The 19537-nt window shown below is 39.6% G+C and overlaps 1 protein-coding gene across 4 annotated transcripts in view; it reads right to left on the bottom strand.

Annotated features, from left to right (window-relative positions):
* Nucleotides 1–9639, bottom strand: part of LOC128733059 (actin nucleation-promoting factor WASL) — a 55093-nt gene extending 45454 nt beyond the window's left edge. For 2 of the 4 annotated variants that reach the window (XM_053826639.1, XM_053826638.1), the window contains exons 1-2: nucleotides 9451–9639; nucleotides 8242–8608 (exon numbers count right to left, since the gene is read on the bottom strand). In XM_053826639.1, the coding sequence (XP_053682614.1) occupies nucleotides 8242–8361 (120 nt within the window). In that variant the 5' untranslated portion in view covers nucleotides 8362–8608; nucleotides 9451–9639. The remainder of the gene's footprint in view (nucleotides 1–8241; nucleotides 8609–9450) is intronic. The other 2 variants (XM_053826637.1, XM_053826640.1) reach the window with 2 other exon arrangements.
* Between the last annotated feature and the right edge of the window lie 9898 nt (nucleotides 9640–19537).

Raw genomic sequence — 19537 nt, 5'->3', positions numbered from 1 at the left:
GGGGAGTTACCTCCCCCCAGTGGGCGGTGCTTCCGACGGCGGGTCGCCGGCAACACTCGCGGCCGTCTCGTCCTGAATGATCTAGTGTTACTATAGATAATTTTTGTGGTCTTGCTATTGACTAATGTTTTATGGAAGAGTCTCGAATTTCTCGAGTTCGATTAATTTTTAAGTTTCGCAAAAATTTCTGTTTTATTTGTATGAGAGTCCATATCTCTCTACCACAGGGGTGAGAGGTCTCTAACTATCATAAAATAAATTCAAGACTGCAAAATCTCCCACATGCCAAATTTGGTTCCATTTGCTTGATTAGTTCTTAAGTTAAAACGAAATTTGATTTTCATTTGTATGGGAGCTCCCCCTCCTAAACAGGGGAGGGATCTTAATTCATCATAGAAAAAATTTCCGCCCCCTAAAAGCCCCACATGCCAAATTTTGTTCCATTTGCATCATTAGTTCTCGAGTTATGAGGAAATTTGTTTTTCATTTGTATAGGAGCCCCCCCCCCTCCTCCTAAAGCGGGGAGGGGTCCTAACTCATCATAGAAAAAATTCTTGCCTCTAAAAACACCTACATGCCAAATTTGGTTCCATTTGCTTGATTAGTTCTCGAGTTATGAGGAAATTTGTATTTCATTGGTACAGGAGCACGTCCTCTTAAAGTGAGGAGGGGTCCTAATTTACTATAGAAAATATTCTTGCCCTCGAAAACCTTCACATGCCAAATTTGGTTCCATTTGCTTGATTAGTTCTCGAGTTATGAGGAAATTTGTATGGAAGCCCCCCCCTTTTAAAGAGGAGAGGAGTTATAATTCCGCTTATAAAGAGGGGAGGGGTCTCAATTTATCATAGAATAAATTCTTGTCACCGGAAACACCCACATGCCAAATTTTGTTCTATTTGCTTGATTAGTTGTCGAGTTATGCATAAATTTGTGTTTCATTTGTATGGGAGCCCCCCCTCTTAGTGGGGGAGGGGTTTCTAACCATCACTAAAACCTTTCCTGGCCCCAAAAAACCTCTATATGCATATTTTCATGCCGATTGGTTCAGTAGTTTTCGATTCTATAAGGAACATACGGACAGACAGACAGACAGACAGACAGAAATCCTTCTTTATAGGTATAGAAGATTAGAATATTCTCCATAACCTTTTCCTGGTTCTATAAATAGATGCTATCTTCCAAAGGCCCATGCGCGGTGATAGGATTAGATAATATTTTAGCTGTACCAATGGCTGCACACTCGAAAATACCAGCAAAAAAGCAACAACGATCAAAATGTGCAGCATTTCATATAAAGAAATGTTTAATTCACTTCTCGTTTCCGTTTTTGTGGAATATTTTGGCTACGCGTCCCAAGAAACTCTTCAATTAAAGAATGCACTTTTTTAGTTTGTCAGCTAACAAATTTGCAGGGGTATGAAATGGGGAAGGCAACTAGGAAGAAGCGCCCAACATAGCTCTAGCCATCCCAAGCCCCTACCTAGCGCCTCCACGTGGCCATACCTGGAAATACTTCAATTTGTATAATTGAGTAGCCAAGCTAGGAGGTGCGGGGTCGTGCGGTTTTCAGTTCCTAACCTTACAAATGTAATTTTAGGCAACCATTAAACCACACGACTTTATTTTCAAGTATTATATGATTTAAACTAATATTTTTGGCAAACTAATCTATTTTCAGAGAGCGAAATAAGGCGCTATATCCTTGGCCAATTGCAGCCTGGCTTCTGGTCTAAATGCCATTAGTTCATCCCTGAGGGTCCCGAGTATCACTTAACCTTTATTAGCAAAGATACTCCCAACGATTGTAAATAAATCATCTATGTGTACGGGAAGCGTTTGGTACGGGAGGTCCACGCTTTCTTCCTTCCCCTTGATTTCAAGGAGTTAAATGGAATTAGATATTTTTTCTGGTTCCACTTGATTCCTTGGAATTCTCTCTGCGGTACATGCTGCGCAGTTGGCCTGGCCGTTGACAAGAAAAATGATTGATTCAAGTAATCGTCATTTTCCAGGATGCCTTCAAGAATTGGCTGCGTTAGTGTGAGATTAGATTAGATTAGATTATCAGCTAACAAATTTGCAGACATGGCGTCTTGTAGTATCACCGCTTGAATTTATTTTTTCTTTGCTTCTTCAAGCGTCGCCTGGTTGTCTTTTTTTTTACTTTAACATAAACAGAAAAAGATTAACAACAGAACTGTATGTAATTTTTCTGAGCAGTGTTGCCAGCTTTTTTGTCTCAATTTTAGAATTTGGCAACTCTGTCAAAACCTTTTTAAAGTGATTTTCATACAAAAAAATCTGGGAAATAAGATGGAATTGGGTGTTTAGGTTACAGTTGCTATTTAACTAGTTTGCAAGTTTCAAGTTTCGATTTAAAAGAATTAAAGAAAAAATGCACAACTCGTGTTAGCCTCTAACTGCTCAGTGGGGTGGGGGGGGGTTTGAGAGGAATTTATGTAGCTTACCGGTACAGTCACAACAATGCTTATTATCACCACGTAACTCGCGCGAACACAGAAACGGATATCGAAACAATATGCAAAGTTTAACCAAGGGAAAAACTTACCAGTTCAATTGCTGCTGTTGAAAGGCTAAATAAAATAGAAAAAGCAAAATTCTCAAAAGAAACCAAAAGAAGAGGGCTGAATACTCCTTTCGAGTTCGGTAAGCGGAAATCAGGGAAGTTAGTGGCGGATAATATTGCTTAAACCCAAAGTTATAATCACTATTACAATTTTTATTGTTCCCTATCCCGAGAATTCTCACGGCCTTATTAAGTTTACTTGCGCGCATTCGTTTTGGTGTACTAGAGGGGCTAGCGGTTGCTCCTTCTTCTCTGCGGTCTTCCCTCACCGCCGGCAATGGTCAAGCCGGTAGGACTAGGCTGGACTAAGCAGCCGAAGCACACGAATCCACCAGGATCTGTACTTCCCGGCCACCGATTTATTGACGTTCCGGGGATGAATGATTCTTTACCTTGAACGATGTTCGTAGCTTCGTGGTCGTAATTTTAGATGCGGATGCGGTGTTCTTGTGTTGCACTTTTGGTGACTGTCGAAGAAACGGTCCAAATTTCTGGAACCAAAACACAAAAGGCCCCTCCAGGACCTACGAGCGCATTAGATATCTCACCGTACTAGCCCTACACCTATTTCCCCGTACACCAGCATTTTTATTTAAAAATGTTTACCTTTTGTTTTTTGCTACTAACAATCACTTGTCTTCTCGGATATTGGATTACATTGTACTATCACAATAGCTATACTTAACAAACATACTTTTACAATAATATTCTTTTAAGATTGCACAATTAACTTTGACTTACTTTTGAATTTGAACAAAACAACATTATCTTCCGTCACAATTTAATTTTAAAAACTACAACTTTAAAAAAATCACCGTCGCGCACCTGTGTTTTCTTTTGGATTGCAAGAAAGAATAAAGCTTCATTTTACGGATTGGCCTTTTTAAAGCTTTTCAAGTTTAAAAGCGGGATATCCGAAGCTTCCCGATTTTAAACAACCTATTGAATTGGCAACAATCCTCTTGGTTAGCACCCTGTGGTATTGAACACCGTGTTCGTATTTATCGACGTATCTGTGGGCGTATTATTGTCTGAGTGGTCCGTCCATCCATGGACTTGGAGGGTTACCACCCTTACAGTTGCAAATCGGGGTGGTGATAGTAAGCAAAGTTTTCCTACTGAGTGACTATTCCGCCTAGAAGACTTGGAATATTATCACCCATATAGGTGACTGTATGCCGTCTCGGTAAAGTTATCCCGCCTGAGTGACCCTTCCATCTAGAAGATTTGGAGTGTTATCACCCACACAGTTGATAGCTTATCCGAGGCAGGTTGTTAGCAATGAGAGACATTCGCATCAGAGAAAACTTTCCCCTGTAAACCATCCCTCCGCCCAGAAGACTTGGAGGGCTATCGTTCACACAGCCGACAGCTTACTCAGATGTGGACTTAGGGCTTTAGGATTAAGGAAATTCGAGCAGGTTGAGATCTTAAATTGGCAAAGCTAATTATTTAAAATTTGTAACCGAAAGGTTACACTCGGCACCAACTTTTCAAAAGAGCCAATCTGCAGAATATAAACAAACCGAGTGAGGGGTTTTTTCCTGTGCTAGTCCAGCAGAAAATAACCCTCACTCGGTTTGTTTACATTTTGCAGATTGCCCTTTTGAAAAGTTGGTACCGAATTTTCTTTGATTATAAAATTTTTCATGAATCGTGCAAAATGTTTAGAAAGTAACGGTAGTAAAAGTAAAGTAGCTAGAGAAACAAATTGAGTGTTGAAGTTAAGTATTTCTCATAGCCTTGTAGTAGTGAGACAATTCTGTACTATTTTGATATCTATACCTATAAAGAAGGATTTCTGTCTGTCTGTCTGTCTGTCCTGTGTTCTTTATAGAATCAAAAACTACTGAACCAATCGGCTTGAAAATTTGCATGTAGAGGTTTTTGGGGCCAGGAAAGGTTTTAGTGATGGTTAGAGACCCCTCCCCCCACTAAGAGGGGGGGCTCCCATACAAATGAAACACAAATTTCTGCAAAACTCGAGAACTAATCAAGTAAATAGAACCAAATTTGGCATGTGGGTGTTTTCGGTGACAAGAATTTATTCTAGGGTAATTTGAGACCCCTCCCCTCTTTATCAGGGGAATTATAACTCCTCTCCCCTTTAAGAGGGGGGGTTTCCATACAAATTTCCTCATAACTCGAGAACTAATCAAGCAAATGGAACCAAATTTGGCATGTGAAGGTTTTCGAGGGCAAGAAAATTTTCTACGGTGAATTAGGACCCCTCCCCACTTTAAGAGGGGGTCTCCTGTACAAATGAAATACAAATTTCCTCCTAACTCGAGAACTAATCAAGCAAATAGAACAACATTTGGCATGTGGGTGTTTTCGGTGACAAGAATTTATTCTATGGTGAATTGAGACCCCTCCCTCTTTATAAGGGGAATTATAACTCCTCTCCCCTTTAAGAGGGGGGGCTTCCATACAAATTTCCTCATAACTCGAGAACTAAACCAGCAAATGGAACCAAATTTGGCATGTGAAGGTTTTCGAGGGCAAGAAAATTTTCTATGTTGAATTAGGACCCCTTCCCACTTTAAGAGGAGGGGCTCCTGTACAAATGAAATACAAATTTCCTCATAATTCGAGAACTAATCAAGCAAATGGAACCATATTTGGCATGTGGGTGTTTTTGGAGGCAACCATTTTTTCCATGAGGAATTAGAACTTCTTACCTTTTTAGGAGGGGGGGGCTCCCATACAAACGAAATACAAATTTCCTCATAACTTTAGAACTAATCAAGCAAATGGAACCAAATTTCGCATGTGAGAGTTTTAGATGGCAGAATTTTTTTTGTGGTGTATTACGACCCCTTCCCCTTTTAAGAGGGTGGGCTCTCATATAAATGAAATACAAATTTCCTTATAATTTGAGTACTATTCAAGCAAATGGAACCAAATTTAGCATGTAGAAGATTTTTGAGTCTTGAGTTTATTTTATGATAGTTAGAGACCTCTCACCCCTGTGGTAGGGGCATATGGACTCTCATACAAATAAAACAGAAATTTTTGCGAAACTCAAAAACTAATCCAACTCGAGAAATTCGAGACTCTTCCATAAAACATTAATCAATAACAAGACCACAAAAACTATCTATAGTAACACTAGATCATTCAGGACGAGCCGGTCGCGAGTGTTGCCGGTGACCCGCCGTCGGAAGCGCCGCCCACTGGGGGGCTTGCAAAACTCGAGATTGTGACAAAGATCATCCGAGATTCATGAATTATGTACAACACAGGTTAATTTGTGGCAATACGAAGTTTGTCGGGTCAGCTAGTTTCATATAAAGAAATGTTTAATTCACTTCTCGTTTCCGTTTTTGTGGAATAATTTTGCTATGCGTCCCAAGAAACTCTTCAATTAAAGAATGCACTTTTTTAGTTTGTCAGCTAACAAATTTGCAGACATGGCGTCTTGTAGTATCACCCGCTTGAATTTATTTTTTCTTTGCTTCTTCAAGCGTCGCCTGGTTGTCTTTTTTTTACTTTAACATAAACAGAAAAAGATTAACAACAGAACTGTATGTAATTTTTCTGAGCAGTGTTGCCAGCTTTTTGGTCTCAATTTTGGAATTTGGCAACTCTGTCAAAAACTTTTTTAAGTGATTTTCATACAAAAAAATCTGGGAAATAAGATAGAGTTGGGTGTTTAGGTTACAGTTGCTATTTAACTAGTTAAGAAATTAGTTAATATTTTACTATTTACCATTTGTTTATTTATTTATTTATTTATTTATTTATTTATGTAACATAATTGCCTATTTAGTTGTTGCAAGTTTCGATTTAAAAGAATTAAAGAAAAAATGCACAACTCGGCACCAACTTTTCAAAAGAGCCAATCTGCAGAATATAAACAAACCGAGTGAGGGGTTTTTTCCTGTGCTAGTCCAGCAGAAAACCCTCACTCGGTTTGTTTACATTTTGCAGATTGCCCTTTTGAAAAGTTGGTACCGAATTTTCTTTGATTATAAAATTTTTCATGAATCGTGCAAAATGTTTAGAAAGTAACGGTAGTAAAAGTAAAGTAGCTAGAGAAAAAAATTGAGTGTTGAAGTTAAGTATTTCTCATAGCCTTGTAGTAGTGAGACAATTCTGTACTATTTTGATATTATCTTATAACTGGCAGTCATTTGAATAACCTTCCCGAAGACCGCAACTTTCTAGATAGTCAGCAGCGCAAGATACAACCTGTAAATCAATATTACATATACACTAGCGCCACGTAGTGAACAATTTTGTGCTATTTTCCAGACCACCATAAAGCTGGTTGTCATTTGAATAACCTTCCCGAAGACCACAACTTGCTAGACGGTCAGCAGCGCAAGATACAGCCGTCTACAAATCCGATCCCATGGATATAGACCACTATATTGCGGAACGTTTTGGGGATTACGGTGAAAATATATATGAAATCATAGTGGTCTATGTACATTGGTGTGAATAAATCGTATATTTTGACAAAAGTTGGGATTTTTATATATTCTCATGTTGAATCACTTTATACACTACACATTAGAACACTTGGTTTGGATAAAATAATTGTATGGAATTTATTATAGAGTTTTTTAGACAATTGCGTCTCCTATAAAATTAACTAAATGGTCAATAAACCACTATAATTCGGAACGGCTCAATTGTGTGTGGCCCATGATTGTGGACTGACTGTAATTGTTGTCTGCTTTGGACACCATATTTTCATTTGCTTGTTGGTTGCTATGGCGCGCCCTTTGACATTGCCGGTTGCTGAGATCTTTATCAGTGTAAAGAAAAGTTAGTCAAATTACCTAACATTTCCATTACAAACACATGCTTTGCAAATTTTAATCCAAACAATTAACGTTTATTAGAAACCCCTCCCCGGCTGCAGGCAGCCTGTGGCTGTGCCACACCGGCCTCCGGTATGCTCCGTTCGCTTTGCTACCCAACTAGAAGCAGAACCAGCAATCTGCTGCTGCAGTGCTGCTGCACCACGATGCAAGCAGAAAAGTAGATAAATGCTTATTAAGTATGATACAGTTAATTGTGTATCAAGCCAAGCAAAAAAAAGAAAAGAGCAGATATTTCTTCATAATTCAGCAACCGCCGCGCCGACGAGTGCAATTTGCATAATCAACAGGACAGGACTGTGTAATTTGGTGCACCACCAAATTCGTTCGTTCGAATGTGCATTGACCTATTGGCAAACTGATTGCAGTGACATGTCGGGGCCGTCGCCGATTGGCCGGGCTTGACCCGTGAAAAGTTTCGAAATGAGAGGTGGTTTTTAGCCACGTTTTTCAGATATGATCGATAAACGAATCAAACCTTGTGTTTTAATAGTTAAGTAAATGTTGTTCCCCGGGACTTATCGCTCGCAAGTCGTGTTTCATCGCGGGTTCATGAAAGGACAGATAAGACAATCCGACTCCGATAAGAATGTTCCAGTTTTAATTGATAAAATTGCTTGTGACGGACAGAAAATGGAAACGCAAATGTCGATAGACATTTGCCCAATCAAGATGAGACTTTCTACGACTAAATGATTTTCGAACAAAGGAAAGAACTCTCAAAGCCCCTCGGAACTCTGAGTCATCTAGACAAAACAAACTGTCTATCCAGATCTGCATAGACTTCGAACAAAATATAAAACAGTAATAAACTCTCACCTGACATCGTCGGCCGAGCAGACTGAACAACTGCTCGTTCTCGTCGTTGGTCAGCAGCTGGCTCGGTCGGTTAGCCTTGCTGGCCGTCCGGTCCACTTCCGCCGATGCTGGCTGTTTCATCGTGGTGCGTTCGTTCACTATCACTATCACTGCTGCCCAAATCACTCACTCACGCACGGTTTCGTCGAACCACCGAGAATGTTGGTCTTATTAATTACTCGCACCGATCCACACCCAACACCCGATAAACACTCAGCTATTGTTCTTCCGACTGCAGCAGCTGCATACTTCAATTAACTGTAAAAACCTTAATTATTTTCCTGCACGGTTCGATTGCGTTGAATTAGCTAGGTAGTGTTTCGTTTGCCTGTTTTGTTAGAACTTGTAACTTTAAACTCGATCGAGGCTGGGTGAGAGCAAATTCTTTCCCGTTTCACGCCTAAGCTCCGGATTGCACTCCGAAATTCATTATATAAACATTCGAATCGAACCAAAGTGGAACTGAACTAGAAAACAACAACACAGACTATAATACGAATGATACGAAGATGGACAATCATTCCGTACCGTCGAGTGCTGTGTTTCGGTCTCTCAAATAGATACTCGATAGCTGTGTGAATTAATCTGAGATTTTCATATTTTAGGTGCTTCCCACTTATTTAAATTTGTTGAAAACTTGAAAGATATTTGCAATTTTGGGGGACAAACCCTCTCCACCGGACGGTGGCAAGTGCCATTATTAGGCAAAACAGAAACACAGATTCGTTTTTCGAGAAAAAGAAGCGAACGGTACCGTTTGGTTTCGCATTTTTTTCAGGTTCATTAGACATGTTTGTGGAAAGGCCTATTTTTCTGGTTGAAAACTTTGCATCCCCATCCATGCATGCATGGGGATGGGGAACAGGGAAACAACTACACGGGTAAATAAAAATTAATTGCTGTGTTATCACAGAAGTCGATTCGTCACCGTGGCGTATCGCGGACTGACTTCCGCTTGCGAAGCAAAGCGGGGCGCAGTCGGGACTTCGAAAAACACTTCCAATCAGGCGTCGGCCCATCCTTCTAGCTTGTTTCATTGTTATTTAGTTTCTAGGAAAGAATGATGTCACCAAGTCTCGAGTCCGTCTCCTGCCGTCCACCTCCGTAATGCCTATGCGGAGGAATCTCTAGCACTTCCCACAGCGAATCATCAGCCACAGAACTACTTACACATGCCACTATTGCAAACTTTTCAGTCTTTTCCACGACTATAAAACTAAACGCGAAAAACTATTTTCCACTCCACAATCTTTGCACTATTGTGTTGTCTCGGGAAATGATCACTTTCGAATGGATTCCGTCTGCGGACGATGATGGATTTTTCTACACTTTTGCTGCCTCTGACTGGCTCGAACGAAGTCAACTCGACAGCACGGCGGATGACAGATGGTTGGCTACGCGAATTGTGCACTAACACATGCTTGTGCCCTCTCGCGTTTGTTTATTATTCCGGATTGCACAACTACATGCTACAGCGAATGTTTTGGTTCAGCAGCACCCAGTGATGGGTGTTGAATGCTATGGTGTCATGATGAAATGGTGTTGCGCAGAAGCGACATCTGCTTCTGAGGTTATTGTTCGTTGATTTCCATTCAGAACTCGCTCAATTTTGCCGAGATTGTCTTCCATTGCGCCGGACCAATAATGCTAAAAACAGACTCTCCTTGCGTAGTTTTGTAATGAACCATATTCATATTATCAATTTCCCACCCTTTCGTACGCGATGAATTATAACCGTCGCGGGCGAATCCGTCGCCAGAATCGTCGCTGGGGCAAGAATTGTATATTTTGTCAAGCAAATCAATAGCTTACGTGCTAGACAAGCATAATATATACTTATTACAGTCAACTTTCGCTAATTGCACTAAGCTCTTAGCCCGTTTAGTGAAAGACTTTCGTTAATTGGGCTGAGATGTCAAAACCGAGGGATATATCGATTGTTTTTGTCGAAATCGTCACAGAAAGGTTTAAAAAAATATACACTTATATTAAATACAGAATCAAAGTGGAACCAAGAGTGGAACCTAATCTTTTCATTGTTGAAATTTAGTTGTAGATTGTTTAACAAGTTTCATGCTACAATGTTAATATATATTAGCATTTTTAACTGTTTTTTAACTAGCATCACGGTGAGATGCTAAAAATAGAAGGGTCAAGTTCATAAGGGATCGGAAAACGATATGAAGCAATTGTGTTCCATTCAATTAATTTTAATATTTTCTATATAAATTATTTTCCACATGTGAATGAACTATATTCAAGAGCCCCTCGAAAGAAAAAATACGCTGTCAGAAATGACGTTTGACTTCGTTTTAGATGGGCTATAACCCAATTAACGGGAGCCCGATTAAAACGTAGCCCAGTTAAAGATAGCCCAACGAACGAAAGTTGACTGTACTTACATACAGCCAAGCAGATTCTTTCTGCGACGATTTCAAACTATCAAAAAAGTGAGCAGCGCGTTTTGTTACCAAAGAAACGGACAATACCTACTGGAATTTAATCCGGAAATTTCATTCGTGACAGACGACAAGAATCAGCTAGCCAGCTCGCGTGTTGACTGCAACAACCGTGACACGCCAGAGCAGAGAGAGATACGGATGCTTTTACTTACTTTTATTAGTCCATGTTCGCCGGTTCCGGCAGAACAAAAGGATGAAATCAGAGATCTCCACTGCCGACGGTTACCTGCCATGGCCTTAACCTGTCGCCAGGACAGGTTCTCGTCTTCAGCCCGGCTAAGCTCCGTCGCAATGAGCCTCTGGGTCTGCTCTTGTACCCGTTGTACGATGTCCTTGCGGATTTCAGTCGAATGCTTCTCTGCAGATTTCGTTCGCTTCTTTCCTCAAGATGTGCTTAATCCACTTCAACCTACGTTCACGAATTTCTCTTGCTATCGGCCATTGATGACCTTGACGATGGAGTTCCTCGTTAGATATTCAATTATCAGGCCACCAGGTGCGAATAATATACCGCAGGTAGCGGTTAATAAATATTTGCAGTTTTTGCGTTGTCTCCGCTGAGACGCTTCAGGCTCCACGTTTCGCAGGCACACAGCACTACGGATTTAATGTGTGAGCTTAAAATTCGGGTTTTCGAAGGCCAAGTGATCTGTATTGGCGTAGCCGGTGAGTGAGGGTTGGGGAACAGACCCGCTCCAAATATTTTCACAATTGGAATTTAAAACCGGAAAAAATCAGTGTATAGGTTCCCAATATAATTTCTCTCTTTTCGCGTAAAAACCAAACAAATATCAACAAATTTGCAGTTGCGATTTTTAGTCGAGAGAACTTGGCCAAATACTGATGAGCAAGGTACCAGTTGACCGCGATCCTGAGAAGTCAAAAGCACCGAAACTCGAAATAGGGAAAGAAATCGTAAAGTTGACAATGTTGCAGAAGGAAACGGAACGGAAGTTTACCTAGGAGTGCCCATGGAAGATAGTAATCTCCCAGCACCTGATCTCCAAGATCTCAAACGAAAAATCCGGTTGCTGAATATCAACGAAGCCAGTGGTAAGAATTGTTTACCGGCAGAGCTTCATAAACATGGCCGGGTTTCGTAAATATATCCGCCCTCATATCTTCGGTTGGGCAGTACTCGAGACAAACAACATCGCGTTCAACCAAATCACGGGCAAAACTCTTTAGTCTCAATATGCTTCGACCTCTAGCTCTTTTTTTCGCATTGCACAAAACTCCAGCAGCCCTGGTTGACTTCGTGCACCAAAGTCGCACTAGTATGATTCTCACGGGCCGGAAACTGTACACCCAGATGCTGACGAAACTTCATTGTCTCATCATGGATGATGAGACTTACGTCAAGACGGACTTGCGGCAGTTTCCAGAGCTACTGTTCTTCACCATCCAGCACAAGTTTAATGTTCTGGAGGAAATAACGAAGCAGAAACTTTCAAAGTTTGCTAGGAAACACATAATTTGGCAAGATCGCTTGCCAAATTATATATTTCTTGGCAATATATACAGTACGAAGTTAACGGGGTTACTTTCGTACCCAAGGATATGAACCCCCCCCCAACACACCGGAACTAAGACCCATCGAAAAATACTGGGCTATTATGAAGCAGGCACTACGGAAGCACCCCAAGGAGGTCAAATCTGAGGAAGACATAAAGAAAAAGTTGGTTTCGGTACAGAAGAAGCTGCAGCCAGATGTACAGAAGCTTATGAGCTGAGTTAAGTTAAGCCTTAGATTATATATTATAGGAAGTAGATACGCCAGTCTTTGATTTCCTCATACTTGAGTAAAAAGTATGCCATCAGCACCAGACTGGTAGGTGAACTAGACTATCATAGTCTTTGTACCGCCTTCTCATTTTACACAAATGTTAGTGACAGATGATATAGTCAAACGTGTGCCTATGAGAACGCTTTACGAACACTATGACACGCTAGTACACGTTGTTGCCGTCAGGAATCACTTTTCTGACGATTGAATCTGCGAAGAGTGGCGTATCTAGTTCTTTAATAATCTGGCAGCTTAACATCGTGTTTTTGCCTCATTACAGCTTTTTATTGTCTTTGTTGTTGCTTTTTATTGCCTTTTCTGGCATTTTTGGTTGCTCTGGCGGCGTCTTTTTGTTTTCATTTGTTGTCTATTTTGACGTTTCATGTTTGCTATTTTGCTGTCGTTTAATCGTCTTTCCTGTATCTATTTTTAGTCTTTTCGTCTTTTTTTGCAATCTCTTTTGACATTTTTTGTTATTTCGTTGGCGTGTTTTCGGTTTCTTTCCGTCGTATTTTTATCGGCTTTTGTCCTTTATTTGCATCGGGGTTTCGCCTACTTGTCATTATTTTTCGTCGTTTCGTCGTCCTATTCGTCGTTTTTGGTACTTTTAAACGTCTTTTTGTTTTCTTGGTAATGGTTTTTCCCTATTTTGGCATCTTTTCGTCATTTTATTGTTGTGTTTTTGATACCTTTTCGCCGTATTTTTGTCACCTTTCTGTTATCTTTTCTTCGTATTCGTCATCTGCCAGTTGTCTACCAGTTTCTAATTTTTTGTCACGTTTTTTGTTCTTTTTGCTGTTGTTTTGGGGTCTTTTCACCATATTATTCCCATCTTTACGCACTTCTTTGTCTCTTTTCTGCGATTTGTGGTCATATTTTATCGTCTTTTTTGTCGTTTTAGATTGATCGCTTTTAGACGTTTTTTTGGTGCTTTTCGTCGCATTTTAGTCGTTTTTTCCCAATGGGTTTTTTGCCTATTTGTCATTATCTTTTTGTCATGTTTCTGTCGTCTTTTTGCTGCCTTGTTGCCTTTCTTTTGTCGTCTTTCTGTCACCTATTTGCTGTTTCTTTTGTCGTTTTTTCGTCTGCTTTGTCACCTCTTTGTTGTCTTTTCTTCGTATTCATCATCTTATTGTACTTTCTTTGCTGTATTTTTGTTTTTGTCGTATTTTCGTCAACTATTCGTCTGTTATTGCATCTGTCTTTGTATTATTTTGTGATTTTTTCGACTGCGTTTATCGTTTTCATTGTCATTTTGTCGTTTTTTCTTCGTTGCTTTACCGTCTTCTGTCGACGTTTCGCCATTTTTTAATGCCCTTTCGACGCAGTTTTGTCATTCTTTGCCGCCTTGTTGATTGTCAGTTGTCGTTTTACTGCCTTTGTGTTGTTCTCCGGTCGTGCATTCGCCACTTCTTCATCGTCTTTTCGTTGTCGATTTGCTGTCTTCTCTTTGTTCTTTGGACATCATATTGTAGTCTGTCATTTTCTGTTTTCTTTGCTTAGTATTTGTCGTCTTTTTGTCATCTCTATCGTATTTTTGAAGTTTGCTTTCGAATTTTTGCCACTTTTCGGCGATTTTTTTGCCGGTTTTAACAGTCTGTTGATTTGAATTTATTAGTGTCAACCAAGTGTGAAGCCCGAACCAAAACCAGAGAGAGAGAGACAGAGAGATCCAGCAGTTTTTGCAGATTACGACAATCTTCAATTGATCGTACAACAAGATACAATTTCAGATCGTTTGCGTACCGTTCTGATTCAAACTTAGAACAGTCTCAAACGTCGAACACTTCAGAATAAAATGCTCGTTAGTATCGCTAATTTGATTAAATATTATGCTTGTTATATTCCTCCGTGTTCGTTAGAATGACATTGACCTGTAGGACACCTTATAAGAAATCAGCAGGCGTTGGAAAAAAGTGAGAACTCAGATTTTAATTTTATTCGCTTATCCATAGCGTTTCGTATAAAAGTAACTGTTTTTTCGTTTGCATTATTTTACCAGTTCCTTTCCACTTAGCGATTATTAGATAAGTGCAAGATATGTATGTACAATATTTCATACATTCTTTTAAAGATATTAAAAAAATTAAAGTGTTCGAAATTTGAATCACGTTTTGAGGAGTGTTTCAAATATCGAACAGCCGCGAATAATCTTAGGGTTTTCCCGTTTTTCCTTACGGAAAATGAATTGTCCTGTTTGTAAAGCTGTTAAAAGTCAACTTGCATAAGATATGGTACATGCAGATCGAAAATATTAGCAATTAACTACACTGCCGGTGGAAGCATAACTGTCCCATGTTACATTTTGTCATTTCCGACATTTTGTTGTCTAACGTTATAATTATATATGTATTATAATATGAATTGAAAACATGGTGTTTATGCTAGAAAAATTTGAAAAAAGTTAAAGACAATTTGTCCCACTGGAAAGATGGACGCATATTTGTCTCGCTGCATATACCTTTCCATATAAAATGGTTTCAAGTTGTATACAAAATTTAGTGAAGTTTTTCAACATTATTTCAAAGAAGGACAAATAATAACATCAAAACTAAGTAATTTTAGAAAAATCAGTTTTTCAACTTTGAATGCGATTTTCTCATTTTCGTGTTTCGTAACATGGGACAGATATGCTTCCAGCGGCAGTACAGAAGTGCAGATTGTAACTAATTGTTATGTGAAAAATTTAAATCACACTATTAGGTGGATTTAAAAAGACAGTGTTTAGAAAAAGGATATAATTTCACTCATTTAAGTTAAATGGCACTAAAAACATAAATATTCATCAAAATAATACTAGTCTTCGATGTCTGAGACAGAAAAATTCGACCTTTGATTGTCGACCATGAAAGTGTTCGAAATTTGAATCAAAACCAAACTGTAACTTTTTAGTGTTTTTTAATGTAAAATTATATTTTACCGCCGTTTTGACCATTTTTCCGAGAAAATGATTAAATTGTCATGCTGTTAAACCATTTGAGAGGGTAAAATAACAAAAAAAAATCGAGCATTTTTCTTTGAACAAAGTTTCAGCATAGCTTAAGTGTTCGAAGTTTGAATCAGAACGGTACACTAACTTACAACCGTCACCCAGAAGCAAAGCGATGTTATTGAAGTACAGCGAGAAAAGCAATAGGCCCATATTGCTGCCTTGTGGTACGTCCGATTTATTTGAAAATGGGGTGGATAAACAGGAATTGAGCTGTACACGTAGAGTTCGTCCGCATAAGTAGGAACTTAACCACTCAGTAAAGTTTTGTGATGCACCAAGTCGAGAAAGTTTTCGTAAAAGTATGCGATGGTCAATACGGTCAAACGCTGCCTTTAAATCGGTGTACACTACATTGATTTGGGCCTTCTGTGATTGTATGACATTTGCCCGAAAACCACTTGCCAGAAAATTATTTGCCAGAAATTTTTTGCCAGAATGAACCAGTTCCCAGAAAACCATTCCCCAGAATGAACCATTTCCCAGAAAACCATTCCCCAGAATGAACCATTTCCCAGAAAACCATTCCCCAGAATGGACCATTTCTCAGAAAATTATACTTTGTCTCCCAGGAAACTTCACCAGAATGGACCATACCCCAAAATACATGTATTTGCATGAGCTTACCAGAAATTTGAAACAATGAAGCGTTTTATTGATTCTTGACTCTTTTTTGTATGTCAGAAGGGCATTGGGTTAAAAGGCCACTGCGACAGTCCTAATTATCGTCTTTTATGGCAGATCCCGATTGCTGTACACAGTTTACGTACCGCTCATACCCATTGATGGAGTTGAGCGGGATAGTTGTAATCCTGTGCCCCAATTTGGTACTGCATGGTTTATAAAGCCAATGATTGTTTTGGGATTTAGGTTCCATACGTGATATGGAGTAAGAAGGAAACTTCCGAAGAAGAGTACATTGTTTCCGCAAGTTCCTTTAGTTTTACCGTGATCATGCGGAAACAAGACGTGTGATATATTACTGAACTGTCAAAAACGCCGTTTAAATATTATGAACATGTCCGCCATTATGGCTCGTAAAAAGCTGGATACATGGATCAAGTGTATGATAAATACTTGAAACAAAAATGTTTATTGCTGTCTGGTTTTCGAATAATTTCCTATTAACAGTTTCCCTAAAATCAGCTTGTAGTAACTTGGGTTTAACTATTACTATTCGGAAACTGCGACAGCATGTTCGGCCTACTCATTGAGTATATGCTGTCCTTACTCGCTATCGCTCGTTCGGACTCAACTAAGGGATAGCCCCTACTAGTCAGTAAACCTAGGAAACTACTTGCACCTAAATTGAGGTGATTTCTGTGGGGGGGCTGCCCCCGTGAGTTTTGCAACTAAAAGAAAGTTTCAACTTTTTCCGTGAAGTTTGTGAACATCCGTAGATTCAAGCACTTGATCCGTAGGTCCATAGAAAATTCTCCGAGACTCCGAACCACTTTGCGGTCTATTTTACATCAACAGATACGCAAGGCATCGACGGTACATATGTCCAGCCATTTACGAACCATAATATTGGAAGAAGAAAGTTCGCATTGCGCTACAAAAGACTGTTGAGCTTTTATGTTTACCATACCTGGCCTGCTGGGTTTCTTTCGAAATTAAATTTTCTATTTCAATCGTCGCAGGCAGAATAAAACGGCGCACAACGCAACCAACGCAACAAGTGAACGTCAAAAATTTTCCATAATTTTATTGCACATCGAGGGCTTGCTATTTAGCGCTGATAATTATTTTATTTATTTACTTTTATTCTTTATTTCGTTGATCACACCGCCAATTCCATCCAGCATTATCATCAATCTGGATTAAAATCAACCTATATAGTCCGCCACTACTGAGTAGTTGTACATATCAGCCGCAGTAAGGAAAATTGGACAGATACTTGAGCCATGTGATCTGCTTCCGTGCGGACATAATATCTGAACAATTTTCCGAAACCGTTCTGTTACATGTACAAACTCAAACGTAGAATGCTAACGCTTTGGCAAGAATGGAATCGACAAACAGTGCACAGTGCCAGCGTAGTTCCAAATGGGGGTTAGCTTTTAATCGGCACTAGAATATCATTCTCTGCACTCACTTTGCGGCATCGTTCTACGATCTGGGAACAAAATTTGTAGGACCAACTTTTCTATCTAGCTGTTCTACGCACATCAACTGCTGTTTTAAATTCTCCTGTTTTTAGGTTTAGGGTTTTTTTAGACCCACGATTTTTATTTTTTGTTTGTTTGCTAACACAACTGCTTCTGCTGCTGCTGTGGAGGAGCTATTTTTCGACAACATGATGGGTACGATTAGGGATCTACATCCTTCGGTAAGCTGCGTTCGTTTACGAACGCACACAATATGGGTGTATATTAAGTACTAATAAACGTTATCAAATATATCAACAAATTAGTCTACAGTAGCTTTTGTAGATCGCTTGAGATCCGCGCGCAGCCGCGCTCCTTCCTAACGGGGTATTTTTTTTATTACGCGCTACTTCAGGTTAGCTTTCTACACAAAATATATGTAAATTCTTTCAGCATTTTTAATTTTCTTGGGGCTTAAATTCTAATTAATATACCCCTCTAATTGCATTGTCCCCTGCATATGGCACAAATCACTAGACAACAACTGTTAACTATTCTGGCATTTTTTTTTCTCAATGCATAAAGGACAGACAAACAGCCCGGAGAATTATTGTTTCTAGTTTTGTCGCTACATGCTTGGGTGGTATCGTTTTGGTTGGCGGGTCAGGTCTTCGGTATTTTACTAACAATTGACTGAATTGACGGGAAACTACTTTGGAAAATTGTGTGTTAACTAAACTATGCTAAGCTAAATGTACATACATTCTAACTTTACTGATTCAACGAGGCTGACTGGAAATGAAATCTATTGTTTTTTTTTGAGATTGCAAATCGAATTCGGTGTGTAGTCTTTGGCAACAATACGAACTCGACTGATTGTTCAAGCTGTTTCGGCTTAGCAAGCAACAAATCGTGGTTTTGTCTAACCTAGAAACAATCCACTTATCAAATAGTTTCTGAACCATTAATTATTGTGATTATTAAACAGCCAATAGAACCTTGTAACCACCCCAAGAGGTTCGTTTTCGAGTATTTAAAATAATTTTTGAAAAAAAATAACCCTAAATTAAACTTTGTTAATAAAGCAATTGCTATGGAATCAATAACGCATTCTAGCTTTGCGGTTTATTTACCAGGTATGTCGAGCGAGGAGAAAGGAAAAAAATTTTCATGGCTGCGCTTTTCACTTCGTCACACGACCTCTAAGGTCGTGTGAAGGTATTTTGTGTGAATGTAATAACGAGATTCAATTGACTAGCAATCGAATCAATAAACCCTTATACTTATTCCGTGTAAAAGTAAGCTAGTTTTTTTAAGTATACAAGTAAAATCTTTAGCGTACTTTGGTTGTTTAATTTCAGCTTAAAGTTTCGGCTGTTCATGCTGAAGCATGAACCGTTCCGTTTCCTATTCAATAAAACTTACGGCAAATTTATTACCCATTTAATGGAATGAAATTAACTATCTAATTCAAAGGCAGAAAATATGGCAACTCATCGGTATTCCAAAAGTAAAAATATAAATAAATATTGCCTCTCGTCAAATTCTAAAATTCAACTCCCCATAAATTCCATAAGTTTCCCCTTTTTAGACGGTCGTTTCGCGGAAAATCATCGCACTGCAGTGCGTCCCTGCAGCGGCATTCTGATGATGCTGCTGCTGCTGCTGATAGAACACCGAATCCGAATCGAGTGGCTCGGTGCCCGCCGTAGTCGTGGTACCGGCATCCGAAGTGTCCGAAGGATCATTTTCAACGGATCCTCCTTCCACAGGTAGACCGCCGTCCTCTGGACCTCCTCCTCCTCCTCCGGAGGAGGTCACCGAGTCCTGCGACCGTACGGGAAGATACTGAATGAAGTGCGATCTAACGGCCAGTACGGCGGCACCAGGTTCATCGCTGATTCGGGCATGCAGGTCGTCGTACTCCTGC

This window comes from Sabethes cyaneus, chromosome 1 (genome assembly GCF_943734655.1).
Source record: "Sabethes cyaneus chromosome 1, idSabCyanKW18_F2, whole genome shotgun sequence".
Taxonomy (NCBI): domain Eukaryota; kingdom Metazoa; phylum Arthropoda; class Insecta; order Diptera; family Culicidae; genus Sabethes; species Sabethes cyaneus.
Note: the sequence above shows the minus strand (reverse complement) of the source record. Positions and strands in the feature narration are given on the sequence as shown.